The 25,744-nt window shown below is 35.7% G+C and overlaps 1 protein-coding gene across 15 annotated transcripts in view; it reads left to right on the top strand.

Annotated features, from left to right (window-relative positions):
* The window catches only part of STAU2 (staufen double-stranded RNA binding protein 2), a 303,654-nt gene that overhangs the window by 137,908 nt on the left and 140,002 nt on the right, over positions 1 to 25,744 (top strand). For all 15 annotated transcript variants that reach the window (XM_036829847.1, XM_036829842.1, XM_036829844.1 and 12 more), the window contains one exon: positions 6,596 to 6,656. In XM_036829847.1, coding sequence (XP_036685742.1) covers positions 6,596 to 6,656 — 61 coding nt within the window. The remainder of the gene's footprint in view (positions 1 to 6,595; positions 6,657 to 25,744) is intronic.

Below are 25,744 nucleotides of genomic sequence, written 5' to 3' on the forward strand. Positions count from 1 at the left end.
AACACATTGGATCTGGGATTTGTTCTCATTCAGTTATTTTGTCAAATTCTCAGGTATCATCTTTTAAAATATTTCTTCTTCCTTGTTTTCTCTCTCCTTGGGAGTTTCCAGTTACGCATTTGTTAGCCCATTGGTATTGTCTTAATAGATCCAGAATCTTCTGTTCCTTTTTATTTTTCACTCCTTTTTTTTCCCTGTTTCTCAGTTTGAGTAATTTCTATTGATTTATCTACAATATTACTGATTATTCTCCAGCTGTGTTCATCTGTTAATAATGACATCAATATTAATTTTCTTCTGTGGTATTTATCTCCCTAGGATTTCCATCTGCTTTTGTTCTATAATTTCTGTTTTTCTCCTGAAATTCTCCAAATGTTCATGCATGTTGTTTGCCTTTTACATTAGATCTTTTAACCTATTAATCATAGGTATTGTAAAATTTATTTCTTAGAGTTCTAGCATCTGGGTCATCTCTGGGTCCTGTTTTGTTGACTTCTCCCTCTTTTGACAAAGGGTTATTTCTTTTTGTAGTTTTGGGTGTCTCATAATGTTTGAATGAATGTTGGACATTGTGTATTGAGAAACATTAGAGGCTGAGTTAAATAGCATTTATGTTGAGAAATAGGCACATCTCTTCTTCTGTCAGACTGTTACTATGGAGGGTGGCATCAATCTAGTCACTAGTTGGGCTTGTTTTGGGTTTTGTTGTTGCCACAGTCTATTAACGTCAAGTTCCTTTAGCAGTGGTTTGCTGTTATCTGTGTTTTGTTTGGGGTAAGGTTTGGGGAGGGTTTTTCTTCAATGTTTCTGCTCCATCCTCAGGTTGCAGCAGTCCTTTCTTTGCTCTGCCATGAGGTGAGGGGTATCTCTATGCTTTGTAGTCAACTGCTCCTACTTATTATTTGACCATAGGATTGTGTTGGGTAAGGGAGCATAATACTTTTTTTTTTTTTAACATCTTTACTGGAGTATAAGTGCTTTACAATGGTGTGTTAGTTTCTTCTTTATAACAAAGTGAATCAGCTATACATGTACATATATCCCCATATCTCTTCCCTCTTGCATCTCCCTCCCTCCCACCGTCCCTATCCCACCCCTCTAGGTGGTCACAAAGCACCGAGCTGATCACCCTGTGCTATGCGGCTGCTTCCCAATATCTATCAGTTTTACATTTGGTAGTGTATATATATCCATGCCACTCTCTTTGTCCCAGCTTACCCTTCCCACTCCCCATGTCCTCAAGTCCATTCTCTAGTAGGTCTGCGTCTTTATTCCCGTCCTGCCCCTAGGTCCTTCATGACCTTTTTTTTTTTTTTTTAGATTCCATATATATGTGTTAGCATACAGTATCTTTCTGACTTACTTCACTCTGTATGACAGACTCTAGGTCCATCCACCTCACTACAAGTAACTCAATTTCGTTTCTTTTTATGACTGAGTAATATTCCATTATATATATGTGCCACATCTTCTTTATTCATTCATCTGTTGATGGACACTTAGGTTGCTTCCAAACCCTCAGAATGGGAGAGAATATTTGCAAATGAAGCAACTGACAAAGGATTAGTCTCCAAAATTTACAAGCAGCTCATGCAGCTCAATATCAAAAAAACAAACAACCCAATCCAAAAATGGGCAGAAGACCTAAATAGACATTTCTCCAAAGAAGATATACAGATTGCCAACAAACACATGAAAGAATGCTCAACATCGTTAATCATTAGAGAAATGCAAATCAAAACTACAATGAGATATCACCTCACACCAGTCAGAATGGCCATCATCAAAAAATCTACAAACAATAAATGCTGGAGGGGGTGTGGAGAAAAGGGAACCCTCTTGCAGTGTTGGTGGGAATGTAAATTGATACAGCCACTATGGAGAACAGTATGGAGGTTCCTTAAAAAACTAAAAATAGAACTACCATATGACCCAGCAATCCCACTACTGGGCATATACCCTGAGAAAACCATAATTCAAAAAGAGTCATGTACCACAATGTTCATTGCAGCTCTATTTACAATAGCCAGGGAGCATAGTTCTTGATTTTCTTGTCCAACTTCATTCTCAGACAGACTGTATGGGCCTGGGGCTCAGAGGTGTGTTTTTCCTACTATTTCTACCTCCTTCCCCACGGTAGCCACACTTTACTTTGGATCTGTAGGTTGTGTTGGGTGCAGTAGAGTTTTCCAGCCTCTTTCCCAGCATTTTCAGACATCTGCTTTGTATTGGCGCAGGGTCTTTCTCTCAAGAGGGTTTTCTACCCTCCCTTTTTTTTTTCCTGGAGTAGATAGCTTTTGCTTCTACTCTTTACCCAGAAGCAATGAGTCTTTGCCTGAGCTTTTGGGTTAATAAAATTTCCTACCTCTACCCCAGAGGCAGATAGGATTTGTTTCTCTCCTTTCTTAGTGGCTTGAGCTTTTGTCTTTGTATGAGAGAAGACTAGAGGAGTGTGCAAAGTTCTTGGCTTTTCTCTCAGTGACAGACATTCACCTGCTTCATACCTGTACCACCGAGTGGGGCTCTCTCCGGTTTCCTGATGTAACTACAGTTGTCCTGAGTTCCCAGAGGAAGCCCATGGAAAAGCACTTCTCTCTGGAGTTCCTAGTTTTTCTAAACTGTTGTGCTAACCCATATGCAGTCTTTCAGAATTTACTAACATTTCATCTGCTTTCTTCTTACCAGCATTTTTGGTATTCATCTCTTCCTTCCTTGCTCTGCCAATGTTGAAATATTTTGTGAGCCCAGCCTCTCCTCAGAGGGGTTTGTCACTCTCTAGAATTCATGTCATTTGTTTGCTTTACAATCTCAGATCTCTGATGGGTTCAAGAAAAGTTATGATTTTTTACATTGTCTGGCTCTTTCTCATTGTTACATTTCTACATTCTAAGGAAGAGTGAAACACTCTCTCTACCTTTAAAAAAATATACTGATCTTGCATCTTGATTGTTTTTTCACTTACATGTTGGGGTTTCACTTATAACTTGGAATTTGTTCTACATCAAGATATAACTGACATGTGCGTCATCTTTTTTATATTTGTTTATTATATATTGGTCAAAGTAATGTAAGTAGTACTCATATATGTATAAGAAGTCAAGATTTATTCAAGATTAATGGTATAAAGACTCAAGTTTTATAATAAAAAACGATGCTATCCTGCACTGCAACTGACCATTTCTGTTTCCCTTTTTCCAAAGGCAACCACTCACTACCCGTTTTAGTTGTTCTGTTATTTTCTACTGTCAGTAGCTTATACTGAGATTTCTTGGTTTTGTTTTTTTTTTTTCTTTTTAGGTTATTATCTGAGTTCCTGCTATGGAAAATGAAGATTTAGTTCTCTTATTCATACTCAACATGTATACTTTTCTGTGTCTCTCTAATTTAACCCCAAACTCTCTGCCAAGTAAACACATCATGTACTTTTTTAGTTTCTTGGTTTTTCTTTCTTGGAGCTCTTTATCCTCCTCTTCTACTTTGGATTGTTTGTTTGATGGATCTGCTAAAGACCCACTATTTTGGTTCTTTTCTTCACCATTTCACTGAAAGTTGCTTTTGCCTCTCTCCCTTGTTGAGTTGCCTGTTTTCTGGACAGTTTCCCTTATTCTTCATTTATTTCCTCGTGTTGATGGAGTACATGCTCTAGTAGCTTCCTGATAGAGGATACATGGGGAGTAAATTTTTTTGAGATCTTATAGGTCTGATACATCTTTATGTTTCCCACACAGTTGATAGTTTTTCTGAGACATAATTCTAAATTAGAAATATTTTTTCACAGAGTTTTGAAGGCATTGCACCAATGTTTTCTACCTCTCAGCATTACTGCTGAAATTCCAAAGCCTTCTGATTCTTCAGCCTGTTATGAAACCTTTATGTTTCGTCTCCCTCTTGATGCTTTTCTAACTTCTTTTCTCAGGAGTTTGGAAAATTCATGGGTGATTGACTTGATTTGTATATTCTTTTATAAATTGTGTTAGATGTTTGGGTTTCAGTCCAGAAATTCATATACTTTAAAAGTGGGAAACTTCTTATATTTTTTCTTTGGTAATTTCTTTCCTTCCATTTTTGCTATTGTTTCTTTCTAGGTTACCTGTTAGTCTAATGGATGATCTTCTGATTCTTTCTTTCTTTATTTTCTATTTCTATCTCTTTTTCTTTATGTTCTGTTTTCTAGGAGATTTCTTCAATTTTGTCTTCCAGTCCTTCTTTGAAATATTTTGCTTCAGCTGTTGTATTTTTTATTTCCCAGAGCTCTTTCTCATTCTCAGAATATTCCTCTTTATAACCTCCTGTTCTTGTTTAATGGGTGTAATATTTCTCTCTCTTTCTTTCTCTCTGAGAACTTTTTTTTTAAACCTTTTTTTTTTTTTTGAAGTTTTATTCTGTTCCCTGTGTTGTCCTCACCATCCTTGTGGATTGGTAGGCTGGGTGTTGTCTTCTGAGGCCCAGTGAGGAAGGGAGCTGGGGAACCTTATCTTCCAGAATGTAAGGATGTAGCTTTGGACTCCATCTCCTTATTTGCAGTGTGGCATATAGATCCATCCCATCCTCAGCTGTACCTGGTGTCCAGAGTCTCTCTGTTTTAGGCTTTCTGAAGAGGAAACCTTTTAGGAAATCCTGTCTCCTTGGGGTCAAAGAGGTAACCTGGAAGTCTTATAGCATTTTTAATTTTTTTAAATTTTTTTTGATGTGGACCATCTTGAAATTTATTTATTTATTTATTTATGGCTGTGTTGGGTCTTCGTTTCTGTGCGAGGGCTTTCTCTAGTTGCGGCAAGCAGGGGCCACTCTTCATCGCAGTGCGCAGGCCCCTCACTGTTGCGGCCTCTCTTGTTGCGGAGCACAGGCTCCAGACACGCAGGCTCAGTAATTGTGGCTCACAGGCCCAGTTGCTCCGCGGCATGTGAGATCTTCCCAGACCAGGCCTCGAACCCGCATCCCCTGCATTGGCAGGCAGATTCTCAACCACTGCACCACCAGGGAAGCCCTCTCATAGCATTTTGAAAGACTTCCAAACAATCTTTCTGTTTTCATGCTCTTCCAGGATTCATCTTTAGGAGTACCAGGTGTGCTTCTGATTCCCGAGGCTTTCTCGGGTCCTGGGGCACAAATTGATTTACTCTTTGTTAGCTCTTTGCTGGCTTCTTGCTCTGCAGGTGAGGTTTCAGCCAGCTCACATCTGCTAAGTTAGTTACAACTAATCTGCTTTCCAGGTTACCAACTTTGACTTACCTCTTCTGCTGTTGATTCCTTTCATATTCTGGGGAGGGTAGGGGCAGAGGGAAAGAGAGAGAGTTTATGGATTATTGGATTATCAATTTAGAGTTGTTTGGGGAGAGAGAAGAGATTACTGTCTGTGGTCACTGTGTCATGTTTAAGCAGAAACCTTACAAAAGCAGTTTCATTAGAGTGTTGGGGTAGAAATCATAGAGCAGCAGGCTTGGGAGTCAGTTGAAGGTGAAAAGTTAGGCTTAGGGAATAAAATCTAATATTTAAATAACTTTGGTTAATAGTAGAAGGAGAGAAAAGGAGGAATGAAGTGCTAAATGTATTATTACCAACTTCAACTGAGCACTCAAGTGCCTGAGAATCTGTATTCTTCTTATCAGCCAGGTCTTTCTTTCCCTGAAGTGACTTATTCCTTGCTATGTACACTTTCCTCGGATTTATAACCCCCTCCGTCAGCTCTCCTCTCATCCTGTTTTGTGCTTCACAGAGAACTTGTGAGTGGGAGTCTCCTCAGGCCTTCCCATCCATGTGTATCTGCATTTACGCACGTTTTCTCCTCCGTCCTTTCACAGTTGTACACTATTTGCTGGAAATGTAGTTTGTGTTTATATATGGATTTAATTTGTCCATTTGATCTTTGACATCTGATAACATAAATACTGCTTATAATAGGAACTAGGCCTTTTCCCCTCCTGGAGTACTTAATAACACCAGCTCCACAAAAAGAGAATGTAACCAGTTAAAGTCACTTATAATGTGATTAAAATACTTACTACTTCAAAATATCTGAGCTCAGAATGTATTTTACACTAGACATTGACCAAATCATCTGGGAAAAGCCAGGATATTCCAGATTTCACTTAAAGTTAGGGTTTAGTTTTCAATTTTTTTGCACATGTCATTAGCAATATTCAGTGACCCTTGTCAGGACTTTTCCAGAACAGACATAGTAATATTTCTGTTGTTAATTTGACTTCAGAAGTGATAAAGAAGCCCTTTTAGTCACTTTAGCACTTGTGATGATTATTGTCTACTGTTTGAAAAAGAAATATTTACTTCTTCACCACCTTGGTAGAGCGCATGTTGTATAAATATAATACATGTACTAAATATGGGGATTTATTGATGACAAATTATAAATTTAAATAAACAGGTAAAAGCAGGAGACATAAGAAACAGATTCGAATGTAGAAAAGGGATAGATGGTACTGTTCATGTTAGTTATTCTTGTGTCCACGGTTCTGGGGTCAGAGGTGGAGAGAATGAGCAGAATAACCTTTGCCCTTGCTTAATTGATTAGCCAACTTTTTTCTTTTTGAATTTAAGTCTCTTTCCCTGGACTTAAACATTTGTTTTAATTTTTCAGACAGGGGAAAACAAAGGATGGAGTGGTCCAAAGGCTGGGTTTCCTGAACCAACAAATAACAGTAAGTTTCTGTTTTTATATTAACTACACTTGATGTTCATCAGTGGTTCAGTGACTTGTCCCTCATTGGGTATTTACTGGGTCTGTTTGGACCTGAGATGCGACGTTAAGTGTTATGAGGGATGCATGGAAGTTGTGGTGTTTGCTTTCCTGGAACTGACAGAAGACACAGGTACTTATATCTTTAACATGGTTAAGTCATTGCAGACGGAGTACTATTTTATCCATAAAGCAGTGATGTTCTTTTTTCTTAAGTTGTTTTTGTTGTGACATTATTACAATAGAAAAGAATCAAGAAAGAAAAACAATTATCTATCAGCCCATTATAACCCAACATCAACTGTTTTCACAGTTCTACTTTTTAGGTACACACACACACACACACACACACACTTTTACATAATTATAATATAGACAAAAGTTTGTACTGGGTTTCATTTAACATTGTAATACCCACATTTTTCAGGTTGTGCTGAGTCATTAGAATTTTTGATATTTTATTAAAGTCACTAATTTGAAATATCAGAAATGTAAGAATAAAATTGCTCACAATTTTATTCCAAATATGGTATATCAGACATTTAAAAATCCACTTCAGGTTATTTCTTTTTTCAAAGGTACATGATCAAGATGTTATGCATTGGAAGCATAGATATTTTGCTTAATTTCCTCCCCACCTTTCCCAAAAAGCATCTGTTGTCACTGAAGTGACTATTTTACTGTAAATCAGTAAAACAGCACAGCCAGCCAGTGAAGACCCTGTCGAAGTGAAGTCCCCAGTGAAGTCAGATCTCTCTCATTTCTAACCCTAGCTCTCTTCTTCATAACCTTCAGAAGCTGAAGTAGCTTAAATATGTAAATTGTCACAATGAAGAGTATTCTTTCATGTTAGCAACTCATCTCTTGATGTATAGTGAAATTTGTAACAAACTCGTATCAAAGCATGCTTATGAGAATTGAATTCTTGGATCATCAAAACTAGCCTCTTGGAAAGACTATTTCAGTGAGGTCATAGTATTCATGAGTTACTTTCTGGGAATAATTTAAATAATGTAATAGAACTCTGGGCCTTTTGTCTCTGTATGTAAGGATGATGAATGTGATAGGCTTAGCACATTGCCCAAAGAAAAAATGGAATCAGTTCAGGATTCTCAGAGAGTTTGTTTTTAATTCCTTTGATGTTTGAATATATACGATTATAATTACTTGGTCAAGGAATGTAAGAAACATTCAGTTGATTTCAGTTTTATGTAAAGTACTTAGCACAGTGTCTCTTTCTTAGTAAGCACATAATGAATGTTAATTTCCTTCCATGCCTTCTCTCGTTTTTTTTAATAAAATTCTATAATTCTGTGTAAGCTCGCCAAAAATTCCATTCTTATTCTTTTTATCTGTCAGAGTTTTTGCATGTACATGTGAACCAAAGAATATATATGGTTTATATTTGAATAGTTACTTTTGGCATTAGATATTTTTTCAAAGAACATAAACATTATGTATTTGAATATGGAAGTCAGATAGTTGTTAACTTGATAGTTTTAACATGAAAGCGCATTGTAGATAGCCTGCAAACTCCCATCATTAAACAGTGATATTTTGACCCTCATCTTTATGTCTGTTGATTTTTTTCATAATTTGCTAAGGGATTTGGAGCTCCTTTGCAAGTAGGGGAAGAAATATCACAAAGAGGCCAGTGAGTTTCAGTGATGAGAAATGAATGCATAAAAGATTTGCTTTAAACGTAATGTTAGAAGTGATAAAGCTATTTGAAGCCCCCTCAAAATTTAACCAAACTGTTAACACTTTCGGACTTCCTCTGGTCTACAGTAGAGTAGTTCAAATTGAGAATTTCAAAGAAGGATGATCCGTCACCCCTTCCCAGTGTGAGGAGGTGAGAAAGCTGATACAGGGTTCTTCTGTGAGTGGCCTGCAGGTTACCGCAGACATTGAGGGCAGCCCAGCTCTGAAAATTAACTGTTTCTCTTCCCCAGAGCTAGTTCTCTCTCGTGGAGCCCCCAGGTCCTCTGGAGCCAGCTCGTAGCTACTTAAATACAACGTTAAGAAAAAGTTGCTTGCTACGATGACTCCATTACCTAAAAAATAATTTGAATTCATATATTATGATAATGTTTAGGTTAAAATTCTCTTCTACTTAATCAATTCCTTAAGTTTGAAATTCTGCCCTAGGTGGTTCCTGTCCTGTGGACATTACCTGTGTTAGTGTTTTGCAGGCAGGGGATAGAGCAGGGGTCTCAGTACGGCACATGTGGGAAGACAGGAATTTGAGAGGTTGCCACAGCTGCCTGCCTCACTGCCATATTGTCTGACCTTGAGCAACTCAGTTTACATCTTATTTTTCAATGTGCTCTGTTAAGAGTTACACATATCAATTTATAGTGTTGAGTATCTTTAATTTTCTAGCATTTGTAAAATGATTAACCATCCTTGAATAACATGTGAAAAGGTAACATATTACTTTGTAGAAAACAGAATGTCATCATAAAGTGACTCTCTTCATTTTTCTTTTTTTTGATTAAACTTTACGTTACTTCACAAATTGTAGTTAAAAAGAACAAATTTTTAGCCAACAATTATTTGGATAAATATTATGAAATTAACTTGGAACCACAGTGTACAAAAATTAAAAGAAGAGGACTTCCCTGGTGGCACAGTGGATAAGAATCCACCTGCCAGTGCAGGGGACACGGGTTCGATCCCTGGTCCGGGAAGATCCCACGTGCCGCGGAGCAACTAAGCCCACGAGCCACAACTGCTGAGCCCGCGTGCCACAACTACTGAGTCCGCGTGCTGCAACTACTGAAGCCCACGTGCCTAGAGCCCGTGCTCTGCAACAAGAGAAGACACCGCAATGCGTAGCCCACGCACTGCAACGAAGAGTAGCCCCCGCTCACCACAACTAGAGAAAGCCCGTGTGCAGCAATGAAGACGCAACACAGCCAAAAATAAAAAAAATTTAAATCTTCAAAAAAAAATTAAAAGAAGAGAATACAGAATTGGAAAGGGGAAAGAAGACAATTTTAACCTGGCACAGCTAGCACCTAACTGTAAGTAGACAAAAAAAGTTAATGTACATGTGCATTTAATTTTTGAAGTGGAAGATATTTTTTAAAAGATTACAGTCATAAGAAACTGCTAACAGTTACAACAAAAAAATAGTTTAAATGGTTTTGCAAGTGATTATGATTTCAGAGCCTGGTTCCTGGCTTGATTGCCTGCAGATTTAAAACATGGACCTAATTTTTGCATGCTTCATAAGCCTTTCTTCATTGCACTGAATTGCAGAAGGTAGACTATTCTCAGTGTATTTTCACCCTGTGAATCACTGTCATAGTCATGTTGAAGTGCAAGAACACATAACTCTGTAATGTGAGGTTTGTGTTAAATTTAGCATGGGGCAATTTTATGCTTGGCACACACATAAGAAGCTAGATTTTTACAGATGAATGATTAACAAGTTTTTTAAAAGATCATGCATTTTAAAGACTTACTGACGGCTCATGGAAAACTTTGTAAAATTTTTAGATACAGTTCAGTTGATAAAATCTTTTTTTTTTTTTTGTATTCACATTCCATGTTTCTTATTAACACAGGGTTTTACTTAAAAGCAGGTTCATTGTTTCTTAAAGGTAAACTCTAGCTTAATTCGAAATTGGACGAAGCTCAAAGGCATTCACTGGTATGTGCTGAATCCACCCACTAAAAGATTGTTCGGAGGCATTTTTCACATAAATATTTTTCCGTTAACCTTTTAAAAAGTTTTATTTAGCCCCTGTGAAATACGCTGGCTCTTCGAAGGTTCATTAGAGATGACCCAAGACAAATACTTTTGGGATGGGAAAGAATTCTTATTAACCTTTTCAGTATTGAAGTTGACTTATCAAAATTTTTGTCACTTTTGTGTTATATCCATGTACTATTAAACTCTGTACATCCTGAAACCAGGAGGATAAACCATCCCAGTGACATGACATTAGAGAGATTGCATGCTTGTTTCCCCTATGCTGTGTGCTGTATTTAGAACCTGTACATTTTGGAGGGGGGCGGGTGGGTGAAGTCTGTACTTTTAAGATGATAGATTAATAGATTCTTTAAGTGTTTTGGGAGAATTCCCTGAACAGTTCCCTTTTGGGGCTCCCATAACAGAAGCCACTTCGTAATGAGACAGTTAAATTAGTTGGAGCCAATAGGATTTAAATACAGAGCCAAATGATTCAACTTAATTATTTATTTAGACATATAAATACTCTGTTGGAAATCTAAGAGTGTAGCTGACTTGTAAGCAGTCTATTTTATTTTTTCTTCTTCCAGTTTCATTGAGATATAATTGACATATAGCACTGTATAAGTTTAAGATGTACAGGCATAATGATTTGACTTACATCATGAAATGATTATCACAATAATTTTAGTGAACATCTATCGTCTCATACAAAATTAAAGAAGTAGAAAAAAATATTTTTCCTTATGATGAGAAATCCTAATATTTGCTCTCTCATCAACTTTCATCTGTAACATCCAGCAGTGTTAATTCTATGTATCATGTTGCACATTACATCCCTAGTACTTATAACTGGAAGTTTGTACCTTTTGACTGCCTTCACCCAGTTCCCCCTTCCTCACCTCCCACCTCTAGTAGCCACATATCTGATCTCTTTTTCTATGAGTTTGTTTGTTTTTGAAGTATAATTGACCTACAACACTATGTTAGTTCCTGTTACACAACATAGTCATTAAATATTTCTATAAATTTCAAAATGAGCACCACAGTAAGTCTAGTTATGATTTCACCATACAGGGATATTACATAGTTATTGATTATATTCCCCACACTGTACATTTCATACCCATGACACATTTATTTTACAACTGGAAGTCTGTACCATCCTAATCTCCCTCATTTATTTCTTTCCTTCCCCAACCCCCTCTAACAACTACCTGTTGGTTCTCTGTATCTATAACTGTTTTGTTTTGTTATGTTTGTTCATTTGTTTTGTTTTTAACTTCCACATATAAGTGAAGTCATACAGTATTTGTCGTTCTCTGTCTGGTTTGTTTCACTTAGCATAATACCCTCTAGGTTTGTCCATGTTGTTGAAATTGGGAAGATTTCATTGTTTTTTAGGGCTGAGTAATATTCCATTGTATGTATCAAGGCAATCTACGGATTCAGTGCAATTCAGTACAATGAAGAAAGCCTGGGAAGCATGCAAAAATTAGGTCCACGTTTTCAATCTGCAGGCAGTCAAGTCAGGAACCAGGCTCTGCAATCACAGTCACTTGCAAAACCATTTAAACTGTTTTTTAGTTGTAACTGTTAGCAGTTTCTTATGACTGTAATATTTTAAAAAATACCTTCCACTTCAAAAATTAAATGCACATATACTTTAACTTTTTTTGTCTACTTACATTTAGGTGCTAGCTGTGCCAGGTTAAATTGTCTTCAGGGTACAAAATTCTGTTGCTTTTCTGTACACTAACAATGAACTGTCACAAAAAGAAATTGAAAAAACAATCCCATTTACAGTTGCATCAAAGAAAATAAAATACCTAGGAATAAATCTAACCAAGGAGGTAAAAGACCTGTACTCGGAAAACTGTAAGGCATATGTGAACATACTTTTTTTCTAATTAGTGTTTTCATTTTCTTCAGATAAATACCGAGGAGTGGAATTGCTGCATCATAGTTCTATTTATAATTTTTTGAGGAATCTCCATACTGTTTTCCATAGTGGCTGCACCAATTTATATTCCCACCAGCAGTGCATAAGAGTTCTCTTTTCTCCACATCCTTGCCAACACTTGTTATTTGTTGTCTTTTTTAAAAATTGAAGTATAGTTGATGTACAATATTATATAAGTTGTACAGGTGCAACAGGTGATTCACAATTTTTAAAGGTTATATTCCATTTATAGTTATTATAAAATATTGGCTGTATTCTGTGTTGTACAGTATATACTTGTAGCTTATTTATTTATTATACATAGTAGTTTTTACCTCTCAATCCCCTACCCTTATCTTGCCTCTCCCCTTCTTCCTCTCCCCATTGGTAAGCACTAGTTTGTTCTCTACATCTGTGAGTCTGTTTCTTTTTGCTGTATTCACTAGTTTGTTTTATTTTTATAGATTCCACATGTAAGTGATATCGTACAGTATTTGTGTTTCTCTCTCTGACTCATTTCACTTAGCATAATACCCTCCAAGTCCATACACGTTGTTGCAGATGGCAAAATTTTACTCTTTTTTTATAGCTGAGTAGTGTTCCATTGTACGTATATACCACATCTTCTTTATCCATTCATCTATTAATGGACACTTAGATTGCTTCCATATCTTGACAGTTATAAACAGTGCTGCTGTGAACATTAGGGTGCATGTATCTTTTCAAATTAGTGTTTTCACTTTTTTCAGATAAATACCCAGGAGTGAAATTCCTGGATCATATGGTAGCTCTATTTTTAGTTTTTTTGAGAAACCTCCATACTGTTTTCCATAGTGGCTGCAACAATTTACATTCCCACCATCAGTGCAGGAGGGTTCCCTTTTCTCCACACCCTCAGCAACATTTGTTATTTGTGGTCTTTTTGATGATAGTCATTCTGACGGGTGTGAGGTGATATCTCATTGTGTTTTTAATTTGCATTTTTCTGATGATTAGCAATGTTGAGCATCTTTTCATGTGGCTGTTGGCCATCTGTATGTCTTCTTTGGAAAAATGGCTATTCAGGTCTTCTGCCCATTTTTTAATGGGGTTTGTTTTTTGATGTTGAGTTGTATGAGCTGTTTATATATTTTGGATACTAACCTCTTATCCGTCATATCATTTTCAAATATTTTCTCCCATTCCATAGGTTGTATTTTCATTTTGTCAATGGTTTCCTTCACTGTGCAAAAGCTTTTAAGTTTAATCAGATCCCATTTGTTTATTTTTGCTTTTATTTCCTTTGCTTTAGGAGACAGATCCAAAAATATGTTGCTACAATTTATGTCAAAGAGTATTCCACCTATGTTTTCTTCTAGGAGTTTTATGGTTTCCATTCTTACATTTAGGTCTTTAGTTCATTTGAGTTTATTTTTGTATATGGTGTTAGAGAATGTTCTGATTTCATTCTTTTACATGTAGGTGTCCAGTTTTCCCAGCACCACTTATTGAAGAGACTCTCTTTTCTCCATTGTATATTCTTGCCTCCTTTGTCATAGATTAATTGACCAGAAGTATGTGGGTTTATTTCTGAGCTCTCTATTCTGTTCCACTGGTCTTTGTTTCTGCTTTTGTGCTAGTACCACCTTACTGTTTTGATTACTGTAGCTTTGTAATATAGTTTTAAATTAGGGAGCATGTTCTTTGTTCTTCTTTGTCAAGGCTGTTTTAGCTATTCAGGGTCTTTTGTGTTTCCATACAGATTTTAGAATTATTTGTTCTAGTTCTGTGAAAAATGCCATTGGCACTTGGATAGGGATTTCACTGGATTTGTAGATTGCCTTGGGTAGTATGGTCATTTTAACAATATTAATTCTTCCAATCCATGAACATGTATATCTTTCCATCTGTGTTGTCTTCAGTTTCTTTCGTCAGTGTCTTATAGTTTTCTGAGTATGGTATTTTACCTTCTTAGTTTAGATTTATTCCATTGGTATTTCAATAGGGGAATGAGAGACAGTGTTAAGCTTGCTTCTGTTTTAGGCATACCAGTTGAGTCTGTAGTTAAGGGCCCATTCACTTAAGGAAAAATAATCTGAAACTAGAAGGAAAGTCTTTAATCAGATTTTTAAAAATATTTAATTAATTAATTTATTTATTTATTTAGGTTGTGTCAGGGCTTAGTTGCAGGCACACGGGATCTTCGTTGAGGCATGCGGGATCTTTTCGTTGTGGCGCACGAGCTCTTCATTGCGGCACTTGGGCTTCTCTCTAGTTGTGGCACGCGGGCTCCAGTGCACGTGGGCTCTGTAGTTTGCGGCATGCGGACTCTCTAGTTGAAGTGCATGGATTCTCTAGTTGAAGCGCATGAGCTCAGTAGTTGTGACGCATGGACTTAGTTACCCCGTGGCATGTGGGATCTTAGTTCCCTGACCAGGGATTGAATCTGTGTCCCCTGCATTGCATAGCGGATTCTTTACCACTGGACCACCAGCGAAGTCCCTGTAATCAGATTAACACAGTGTATCTTTCTGAAATATTCTCAGGAAAGATTGAATGAATTTAAAAATTTTCATGATTTAAAAAACTTGTTTGACTTACATTTTTACATACAAAAAGATTTCAGATACATGTTTTTTAAAAAATGAAACCATATGAACCATTTAAGGATGCATTTATTGATTGCAGTATGAGAGTGTTTTTAAGCATAAGAGCAAAGGATGAAATCATAACTTAAAAAGAGATGGATTTAGATACATAAAAAGTAAAAATGAATTCAGGGAACAGCATAAGAAAATAAAAAGGCAAATGACAAACAGAAAGCATAACTTGCAGCATATATAAGCACCAGGTTAAATATACCCAAAGGACACCTACAGGTTAAGTAACTTCCCAATAGAAAAATGGCCAAAGGACTTAGGGAGTCATTTTTAAAAACCCAGAAATTAAATAATGAAAACTGTTCAACAATCAGGAAAGTCCAGATTAGAAATAAATGTTATATAATTTCACATCTATATAATTGACAAGAATTTTAAAATGATGATTCTAGCCATTGAATAAACAGGTACTCACTTACTGCTGAGAAGATTGTGAATTAGCACTGCCTTTTTGAAGAAACAAGAATACAAAGCTTAGGCCCATTTTTTCCTAAAGCTTAACTAAAAGATATGGAAAAATATAAGAGAATGTTTTTTCCATAATAAACATACACAGGTTTATAATCAGAAAAAAATTGAAGTATATTTAAAACACTGACAGATACACAAACTTTGGCCTGAATTGCACAATCTGGCTGAATTTAAACAAATGGTATATATTAAACACTATGGAGGTAGTTACTGAATACCTGAGTCCACTTGGGGAGACTTTTATGACTTTTTTTAAGAAGAGAAAATGAGTAGTTTTCTGAAGTTTGAATGAAATTTCAGTTTCTGAAATTTGTTTCGGAAATCTGAAATATGTGCTCCTTATTCTCAGAGCCCTGCAGGGATCAAAGTTGTTTAAAACTAGTATTCTTATAACCAAAACAGAGCAGAGCAGTGACACACAGATGAAAGTCTCCCAGAGACTGAAAGTTGAAGTATTAAGAGCTACTAAATTGTTTTCTCTGTTATCAAAGAAATTCTACAATAAACATAGGATAAAATAAGGGTAATTCTTGTAAGTATTCATTCATCAGCTTGTCTAGAAAGAGGGAGGTTTATAACTCCCATATAATATATTATAATTTGCCAAGAAATGTTAAACGTGTATTATTTGTAAAGAAAAAATATAGGTAATACTTGATACATAATGAATTTAACACATACAAGTTATGAAGCATGATGATAAAATAAACACTTACGAATCCACTACTGCATTTGAGGACCAGAACGTTACCAATGTTGTTACCTTCACCACTTTCTTGTCCCTTGGCCTACCTTGCCTCTCCCCACCTGAGGTAACCACTCTCTGGATTTTATATATAGTCACCCCACCCTTTATTTCATATAGTTTTATCAAAGAAGTATGAGTCCTTAACAGTATTTGTTTAGTTTTGCTTTTTTAACTTTAGAAAAAATGACATTATACTGTATACTTTCTGGAACTTATTTCTCCCACTTCAAATTATAATTTAAGATTAATTTATTTTGTTAACATATAGTTATTTCATCCACTGTGTGCATATTCTAGAATTGATTTATCTATTCTCCTATTAATCCACTTGGGATATTTTCAGGATTTTGTTATTATAAACAGTATTACTGTGAACATTTTTGAGCATGTCTCCTGGTGCACATATGTAAGTTTCTGGGAACATACCTAGGAGTGGAATCTATGAATTACAGGGTATGTGTACATTCGGATTTACAGGAAGTACTGTAGTGGAAGAGTGGAGAGCCCTTCAAAGTATCTAGTAGAAGTAGAAACATTTTAAATCACTTTTGTACCTCTGAATTCATTTTAATGATGAGTTTAGTTGGACTTTAGTTCAAATTCCACTATATCGTTAATCTTATTTATTTTACTCTTCTATTTTTACTTAGTCTTTTGAGTGGATAAAATTTTAAATGCAGAAAAGGTGAGAAATCTCCCTGTGCTTTTGTCCCCATTAGCACAGTTTCCACCCTGTCTCCCAAGCAAGTAATTTTTGATTAGCTTCTTTAATATTACTCTAGAATCTTTTTACTCATATAGAAGCAAATTCAAATATGCATTATTTTATCCTCTAGCATTGTAGACACACTGTTATATAATTTTCTTTTCACTCAACAATATGTCCTGAAGATCCTTCCATATTGATAATGTGTAGGATTTTATTATTTAACTAGTTTTGAACTGATGGGCATTTGAATTGTTTACTGTATTTTTATATTAAATAACACTGCTGCATAAAACCTCATACATACATCCTTTTAAATGTGTGCTAGTGTATTTGTTGGATAAATTCTTACAAGTGGAAATACTAAGTCAAAGAATACGTGCACTTATACTTTTGATAAATGATGCCAGATTATGCTCAATAGAGATTTCCCAGTTTACATTCCTACTAGCAGTTTATGGGATTTCCTGTTTCCCCACAGCTTCACTAACAGGGTGCTCTCAAACTTCTGGACATTTGCCAATCTGATAGCTAAACTGTGGTATTCTGTGTAGCTTTATTTTGCATTTTTCCTTTTGTGAGTGGGATTGAGTATTTTTTTTGTACATTTATGAGTCATTTCTATACTTTTTTTCACTTCTACACTATTTATGTCAATGATATAGTTATATCTGTTGCTCATTTTAAAATTAGATTGTTGGTCTTTTTTTTCCCTTACTTGAAAAGAGCGTGTGTGTGTGTGTGTGTGTGTTTGTGTGTGTGCCTTTATAATATGACTTGCTAATTTTTTCTTGTTCTCTTTGTTGATGATGGAATTTTCTTTTTTTTTATATATTTTTCATTTTTTTTTAACATCTTTATTGGAGTATAATTGCTTTACAAGGGTGTGTTAGTTTCTGCTTTATAACAAAGTGAATCAGCTATACATATACATATATCCCCATATGTCCTCCCTCTTGCGTCTCCCTCCCACCCTCCCTATCCCACTGGAATTTTCTTTTAAAGTTTGGTTTTCTTTTTCATGTATTTGAATGGCCTTTCTTTTATAATCTTTTATAACATTTGTAATCTTAGCATAGTTAATAATGCCTTCCCCATTCTGAGATTATATAAAATCCTTTTAAGTTACTTTCTGGAACTTTTATAGTTTTATTTTTTGTCCTTAAATCTTTGATCCCTCTGGGATTTATACTGAAAGTTGGATCCAACTTTAATCCCCATTGCACTGAGACTTCACTGTTATACTAAGATTCTGTATGCATTTGGTATTATTCTGGACTTTCTGTTCTCTTCTATTCATTTGACTATTTATGCAGCAGTTTTAATCATTGAGTATTTTGTTTTAACATGAGTAAACTTAAACTTTGTTTAAAACAAATGTGAAAGAAGATATGCTTGGTCTATGATCTTTCTGCACATACTACATGCATTATAAGTAATTGAGAAGATAAAAATCTCCTTGACATGAGAAATGAGAGGAGCAAGGGTAGTCAAAGCACCAATTAAAAGCACTAAAAGAAGCAGCAGGGAACTGTGTGGTTGAAGGCAGTTAGGTTCAGAAAGGCAGTGGCGACAGTCTCCCTAAAACGTCTGTGTATGATCAGTGTAGCATTCATTCATTCATTCAGAAGGTATTTATAGACTGCATTGTACTATTTTGTGTTTTATTGGTGATTTCAACGAAGTTTTTAAAAGTTGAAATTGCTTCTTGAAAAGCTAGTCAATCTGTAATATAAACGTGGTTAACTACTCCCCTTCCCCCCATTAGAAAAGGAGGGGGAACTTTTTAAAAATGAAGAGTGTAATTTGAAAAAAAAATCTATTGTTTTTTATTTAAAAATAAAACCATATAGTGCAGTACCTGAAATTGTCAGTGTTTAATATTTGGACAAACGGAAAAAAGTGTTTTCACTTTTTTCCCACTGTATTAATGGTCTTAGATATCATCTAGACTTGTGGTTCTCAGCTTGGTGTTGCTGCACTCGATATAATAATAGGTGTCATTATCGGTATTTCAACAACCTAATGGAAGTAATGCGTTCATTCTTATAAGATTGCTTTGCTTTGGGTTAGAACAATGTATGTCTGAATTCATATCTCAGACTGTTCTGAATCTCAGATTGGCAGTGTTTGGTAGAAGGAACAGGAAGATGATTTATTATTACTAAAGAAATGCAGTCTGTCTGAAAGATAGATCCTTGAAACATGGTGTGCATAGAACAAAAAGAAGACAAAAGTCCTAAGTGTGAAAAGGTTGGGGAGAACATCCAATCTCTTATTTTACAAACAGGAAAATTGAGGCTCAGGTGATTTTATAACTTGCCTGAGGACACTCAGTTAGAGGTAGTGAAAACTTGAACTTGTGTCTTCTGATTCTGAGGTCTGCATTTGTCACTAGACAACATATTTATTTCTATATATATCACTTGCTGATAATTAAGGAAATTTTGAATAATGTTTTCTTAAAGAAATTCCACTAAAATTAAGTATGCATTTTCTTGAAAGAATGTTTCATATATCAGGTACCAGAATCTTAAAAAAAAAAACCATTTAGGATGTTTCATAACGTGGAAAATGTCCAAACTATTGTTTCAGATACCAGTTTGATATTTGGGTGGATCATGTAAAAACACTAAAATGGCTGAGGAAGCATGTGCAGTGTTTGTTTTAACAACGGAACAGCCATCTGCTTTACATGACTTTTCTTAAGACTTAAAAAATTTAGTAATAGTCCATTTTTAAAAACACTCACAGGCTTTTGAGGTGATGTTATTCAAGTGTATTGTTTTATTCCAAGCTTTCTGGTTTGTGTTAAGATGATTCATAGACTTTTAGAGCTGAAAGAGATTTTCAGGTTCTAGTCTAATTCATTTTACAGTTGAAGGAAACAAGGTAAAGAGACAACCTGCAACTTGAACTCTGATAGCTAAGGCTTCAGTGGAGCACATTTACCACTGAACTGTGTCATCTTTTCTTTGCTACATTTTGTGCTAATACACATTTTTTGTTTTTGCTACTCTAAAAAAATTTTAGTTTTTAAGAGCAGTTCTAGATTTACAGCAAAATTGAGAGGGAGATACAGAGATTTCTCATATAAACCCTGTCCCCATATATATGCATAACCTTTCACATTATCAACATAACTCACTAGGTGGTACATTTATTTATTTATTTTTTTACAAAGGATGAACCTACATTGACATATCATGATCACTTGAAGTCCATAGTGAACCTTAGGTACATTTTATAGGTTTGGACAGATGTGTAATGATATATATCCATCATTACAATATCATACAGAATATTTTCACTGCCCTAAAAATCTTTTGTACTTTGTCTTTTTCTCTCTCCCTACCTCCCTTCACCCTGACAACCACTGTTTTTCTTATTGTCTCCATAGTTTCACCTTTTCCAGAATCTCATGTAGTTGGAATCACAGATCTGTAACCTTTTAAGACTGGCTTCTTTCACATGGTGATAAGCATTTAAGGTTCCTCCATGTCTTTTCATGATTGATAACTCATTTCTTTTTAGCTCTGAGTAATATTTCATTGTCTGGGTGTATCAGTTTATTCACCTACTGAGGGACATCTTGGTTGCTTCTAAGTTTTGGCAATTATGAATAAGGTTGTTACAAACATCTGTGTGCAGATTTTTACGCAGACATAAGTTTTTAACTTCTTTGAATAGATGCCAGGAAACATGATTACTGGTAAGAGTATGTTTACTTTTGTAAACTACCTACCAGAGTGGCTGTACCATTGTGCATTCCTATCGACAGTGAGTTGGAGTTGCTTTAACTCCTGACCAGCATTTGGTGGTGATGTCAGTGTTGGAGATTTTGGCCATTCTAATAGGTGTGTAGTGATATCTGGTTGCTTTTATTTGCATTTCCCTGATGACATAGGATATGAAGCATCTCTTCATATGGTTATTTGCCATCTGTGTATCTTCTTTGGTGAGGTGTCTGTTAAGGTTTTTGGCTCATTTTTAAAATGGGTTGTTTGATATCTTATTTTTGAGTTTTAGGAGTTCTTGTAAAATATTTTGGATAACAGTCCTTTATTAAATGCATCTTTTGCAAATATTTTCTCCCAGTCTGTGACTTCTAATTCTCTTGATAATATCTTTTGTAGAGCAGAAGTTTTTAATTTTAACGAAGTCCAGCTTATCAATTATTTTTTTCATGGATCTTGTCTTTGGTGTTATATCTGAAAAGTCATTACCATACCCAAGGTCATCTAAATTTTGTCCTATGTTATCTTCTAGGAGTTTTATAGTTTTGCATTTTACATATATTACTGTGAGTTTTGTGAAGGATGTAAGGTCTGTGTCTAGATTAATTTTTTTACATGTGGATGTCCAGTTATTCCAGCATCATTTGTTGAAGAGACTGTCTTTGCTGCATTGTATTGCCTTTGCTCCTTTGTCAAAGATCAATTGACTGTATTTATGGGGGTCCATTTCTGGGCTCTCTCTTCTGTTCCACTGATCTGTTTGTCTATTCTTTCACCCGTAATGCATTATCTTGATTACTATAGCTTTGTAGTAAGTCTTGAAGTCGGGTAGCATCAATCCTTCAGATTTGTTCTTCACCTTCAGTACAGGCTTGGCTATTACAGGATTTTTGCCTCTCCATATCAACTTTAGAATCAGGTTGTTGATATCCATAAAATAACTTGCTGGGATTTTGATTGGGATTGCATTGAATCTATAGGTCAATTTAGGAGGAACTGACATCTTGACAATATTGAGTCTTTTTATCCATGAACATGGAATATCTCTTCATTTATTTAGTTTTTCTTGATTTTGTTCATCAGAGTTTTGTAGTTTTCTTCATACAGATCTGTATATATTTTGTTAGATTTATACCTAAGTATCACATTTTTGGGAGGTGCTAATATAAATGGTATTTGTGTTTTAATTTCAAATTACACTTGTTCATTGTTGATATATAAGATATTTACTATCCATAATTTTATTTTATTTATTTTTTTTGAATTTTTGAATTTTATTTATTTTTTTATACAGCAGGTTTTTATTAGTTATCTATTTTATACATATTAGTATATGTCAATCCCAATCTCCCAATTCATCCCACCACCGCCATTCCCCCACCCCTGACTTTCCCCCTTGGTGTCCATATATTTGTCTCTACATCTGTGTCTCTATTTCTGCCGTGCACACCGGTTCATCTATTCCATTTTCTCTTAACAGTTTTTAAGTGTATAGTACAATAGTGTTAACTGTAAGCACAATGTTGTACAGCAGATCTCTAGAACTTTTTCATCTTGCATGACTGAAACTCTGTACTCATTGAACAGCAACTCTCCATTTCCCCTCTATCATTCTGCTTCTGGTTTCTATGAGTTTGACTACTTTATATACCTCATCTATGTGAAATCAAGTAGTTTTGTCGTTCTGTGACTGGCTTATATCACTTAGCATCATCTCCTCAGGGTTCATTCATGTTGTTGCATATGATGGGATTTCATTCTTTTTTATGAATGAATAATATTCTATGATGTGTATAAACCACACTTTCTTTATCCATTCAACCACTGATGGGCATTTAGATTATTTCCACTTCCCGACTGTTGTGAATAATGCTGCAGTGAACACTAGAGTGCAAATACCTCTGTGAGAACTTGTTTTCAAGTTCTTTTGGATAAATACCTGCAAGTGGGATTGCTGTTTCATGTGGTAGTTCTTTTTGTAATTTTTTGAGGTAGCTCCATCCATAGTGGCTACACCATTTTATATTCCCACCAACAGTGCACAAAGGTTCCAGTTTCTCCATACCTTTGTCAACACTTATTTCCTTTTTGTTAAAATAATGGACATCCTACCAGGTGTGAAGTCATACTTCATTGTGGTTTTGCGTTTGCATTTCTCTAATCATCAGTGATATTGGGCATCTTTTCATATCTGTTGACCATTTGTATGTCTTCTTTGAAGAAGTGTCTGTTCAAGTTCTTTCTTTGCACATTTTTAACCAGGTTATTAGTCTTCTTGCTATTAAATTGCAGGAGTTCCTTATATATTTTGGATATTAACTCATTATAAGATAGATGGTTTGCAGGTATTTTCTGTCATTCCATAAATTGCCTTTTCACACTGTTCATTGTTTCCTTCTCTGTGCAGAAGCATTTTAGTTTGACATCATCCCACTTGGTCTATTTTTGCATTTTTTGGCCTGTGCTTTTGCTATCACATCTAAGAAATCATTGCCTAGACAAATGTTATAAAACTTTTCCCCTATGTTTTCTTCTAGGAGTATTATAGTTTTGGGTCTTATGTTTAAGTCTTTAATCCATTTTGAGTTTATTTTTGTGTATGGTATAAAATAAGGATCCAATTCCATCCTTTTGCATGTGGACATCCAGTTTCCCCATTTGTTAAAGAAACTGTTCTTTCCTCATTAGGTAGTCTTGGCACCATTGTTGAAGATCAGTTGACCATATATGTGTATTATTTCTAGGCTCTCTAATCTGTCCAATGGTCTGTGTGTCTGTATTTATGCCAGTATTCTAGTGTTTTGATTACTGTAGCTTTCTAATATATTTTGAAATCAGTAAGTGTGACGCCTCCAGCTTTTTTCTTCTTTCTCAAGATTGATTTGGCTATTCAAGGTCTTTTGTAGTTCCATATGAAATTTAGGATTTTTAAAAATTTCTGTAAAAAAATGCCACTGGGATTTAGATAGGAATGGCATTGAATCAATAGATTGTTTTGGTAGTATGAACATTTTAATAATATTACATTTCACAATCCATGAACACAGGATCTCTTTGCATTTATTTGTGTGTTCTTTCATTTCTTTCAGCAGTATTTTGTAATTTTCAGTGTATAAGTTTTTACCTTCTTGGTTAAGAAAATTCCTAAATATTTTATTCTTTTTGATGCTATTGTAAATGTAATTGTTTTTGTAATTTCCTTTTCAAATTGTTTATTGTTAGTGTATAGAAAAACAACTGATTTTTGTCTGTTGACTCTATGTATTGCTACTTTGCTGAATTCATTTATTAGTTCAGCAGATTTTTTTGTGTGGAATCTTCATGTTTTCTATATGTAAGATTATATAATCTGCAAATAGAGATAATTTTACTTCTTCTTTTCCAGTTTGCATGCTTTTTATTTCTTTTTCTTGCCTAATTCCTCTGGTTAGAAATTCCAGTATTTGTTGAATAGAATAGAAGTGTCAGAAATGGGGATTCTTGCCTTGTTCCTGATTTTAGAGGAAAAGCTGGACTATTTTTTTTAATGTATTCACTCTGATCCAAAATTTTTATTTTTCAGAATTTCTCCTTCATAAATATTGTTTCCTTAATTTCTGCTATGCACTATTTTTATGAAGTTTATTTCTCTTGCAGAATGAAGCCTCTGGTTGTCAACTCTCAGAGGGAGCATCTTTAGCATGCTCATGGTCACATGGCATGGCAGATTTAGTAGGGCTCTCTTTTGTTCTCTTTCTGATCTGTTAAGCTTTTTGCCTCTATTATGATATAACACTCAGCTGTTAGGCTCCACTAATTGCAGCATATAGCCCTATTGTTTTCTTAGAACATAAATTGCTCTCATTCTGATACAATTAAATTTGGTCCCTTTTCAAGATAGTTTTTGAGGCCAGTATTTCAGATTTGTTCTGTCCCTAGGGGCATTCTTCTTAGCTGTCTCTTTCCCTGGTTCTTTCTGGGAAATTAGCTGGTTTATGTTGGAACTTGCTGCTGCTTTCATGAAGCTACTAGACTCCTGTGAATTGCTTAGCACCCAAATCTCCAGTGTTTTCAAGAGTGCCCTTAGGCTTGAACTTCCCTACATTCCATTTAAAATAAAGTCACTTCCTTTGGTAAAGCTTCAGAGCTCTGTTCTTACGGACTACCTCACCCCTGGGCAGAATTCTGAGTCACTGTTCTGGAGTGGGAATGGGGACAGTGGCCCAATTCTCTGAGAGTGACACCCCTGCTTTGTGAGCAGGGTGTTGGTCAGGGGAGGTAATCTCTGGTGTTCTTGGTTTGCCTTTTCTGACATGAACTTCCATCCTATGCGCAAGCTGAGGAGAGAGCAGTCAGTTCTCAAGTGTTCTCAGCCTGCTGTGCCTGTGTGGAGCTTTCACTGTATGAGTGGTGGCTGGGTGGAAGAAGGGATTGCCTGACTTTTTGTCTGTATACATGAGGAATTTAACTTTTGAAGCTTGGAGCTGGGGGAAGTGAGAAATTCTGGTGGCCTGCCGTTCCGGTGAGATACCATATTACTTATAGGCGGTTGAGGAGAAAAAGAGCCCCATCTTTGTAGCTGCATGTGGTGGACGGAATGGGTCATGGCTCAAGTGCCAAAGACTTTTATTCTTACTGAGATTTGTTAGATTTTCCTGAATAAATGTGCGATGACTTCTGATGCAAAACCTGGAGCTAGGCTAGGTGTCACAGGTTGAGGGCATGGTCCTCTACAAGACTGCTTCACTTCAGACACCAGCCACTATTGGGAGGATTTCCAAAGCCACCCTCACTTCTGACCAACTGGCTATAAATTCAAGGCTTCCCACTACCCTTTAGATTTGATAATTCACTAGAATGACTCACAGAACTTAGGAAAGTCTTACACTTATGATTACAGTATTGTTATAGTAAAAATGATTCAAATCAGAACCAGCTAAAAGAAAGAGACACATAGGGTAAGATCTGGAGGGTCCCAAACACAAAGCTTCTGGTATACTTTTTTTGATGTCCTTTTCCCATGGAGTCAGGCATGTGTCACTCCCTACTCAGTGATGTGTAATATGCACGGAGTATTGCCTGCTAGGCACTCAGTTTCCAGAGTTGTGCAATTTTTGTGGGCATTTAT

This window comes from Balaenoptera musculus, chromosome 17 (genome assembly GCF_009873245.2).
Source record: "Balaenoptera musculus isolate JJ_BM4_2016_0621 chromosome 17, mBalMus1.pri.v3, whole genome shotgun sequence".
Classification (NCBI taxonomy): Eukaryota; Metazoa; Chordata; class Mammalia; order Artiodactyla; family Balaenopteridae; genus Balaenoptera; species Balaenoptera musculus.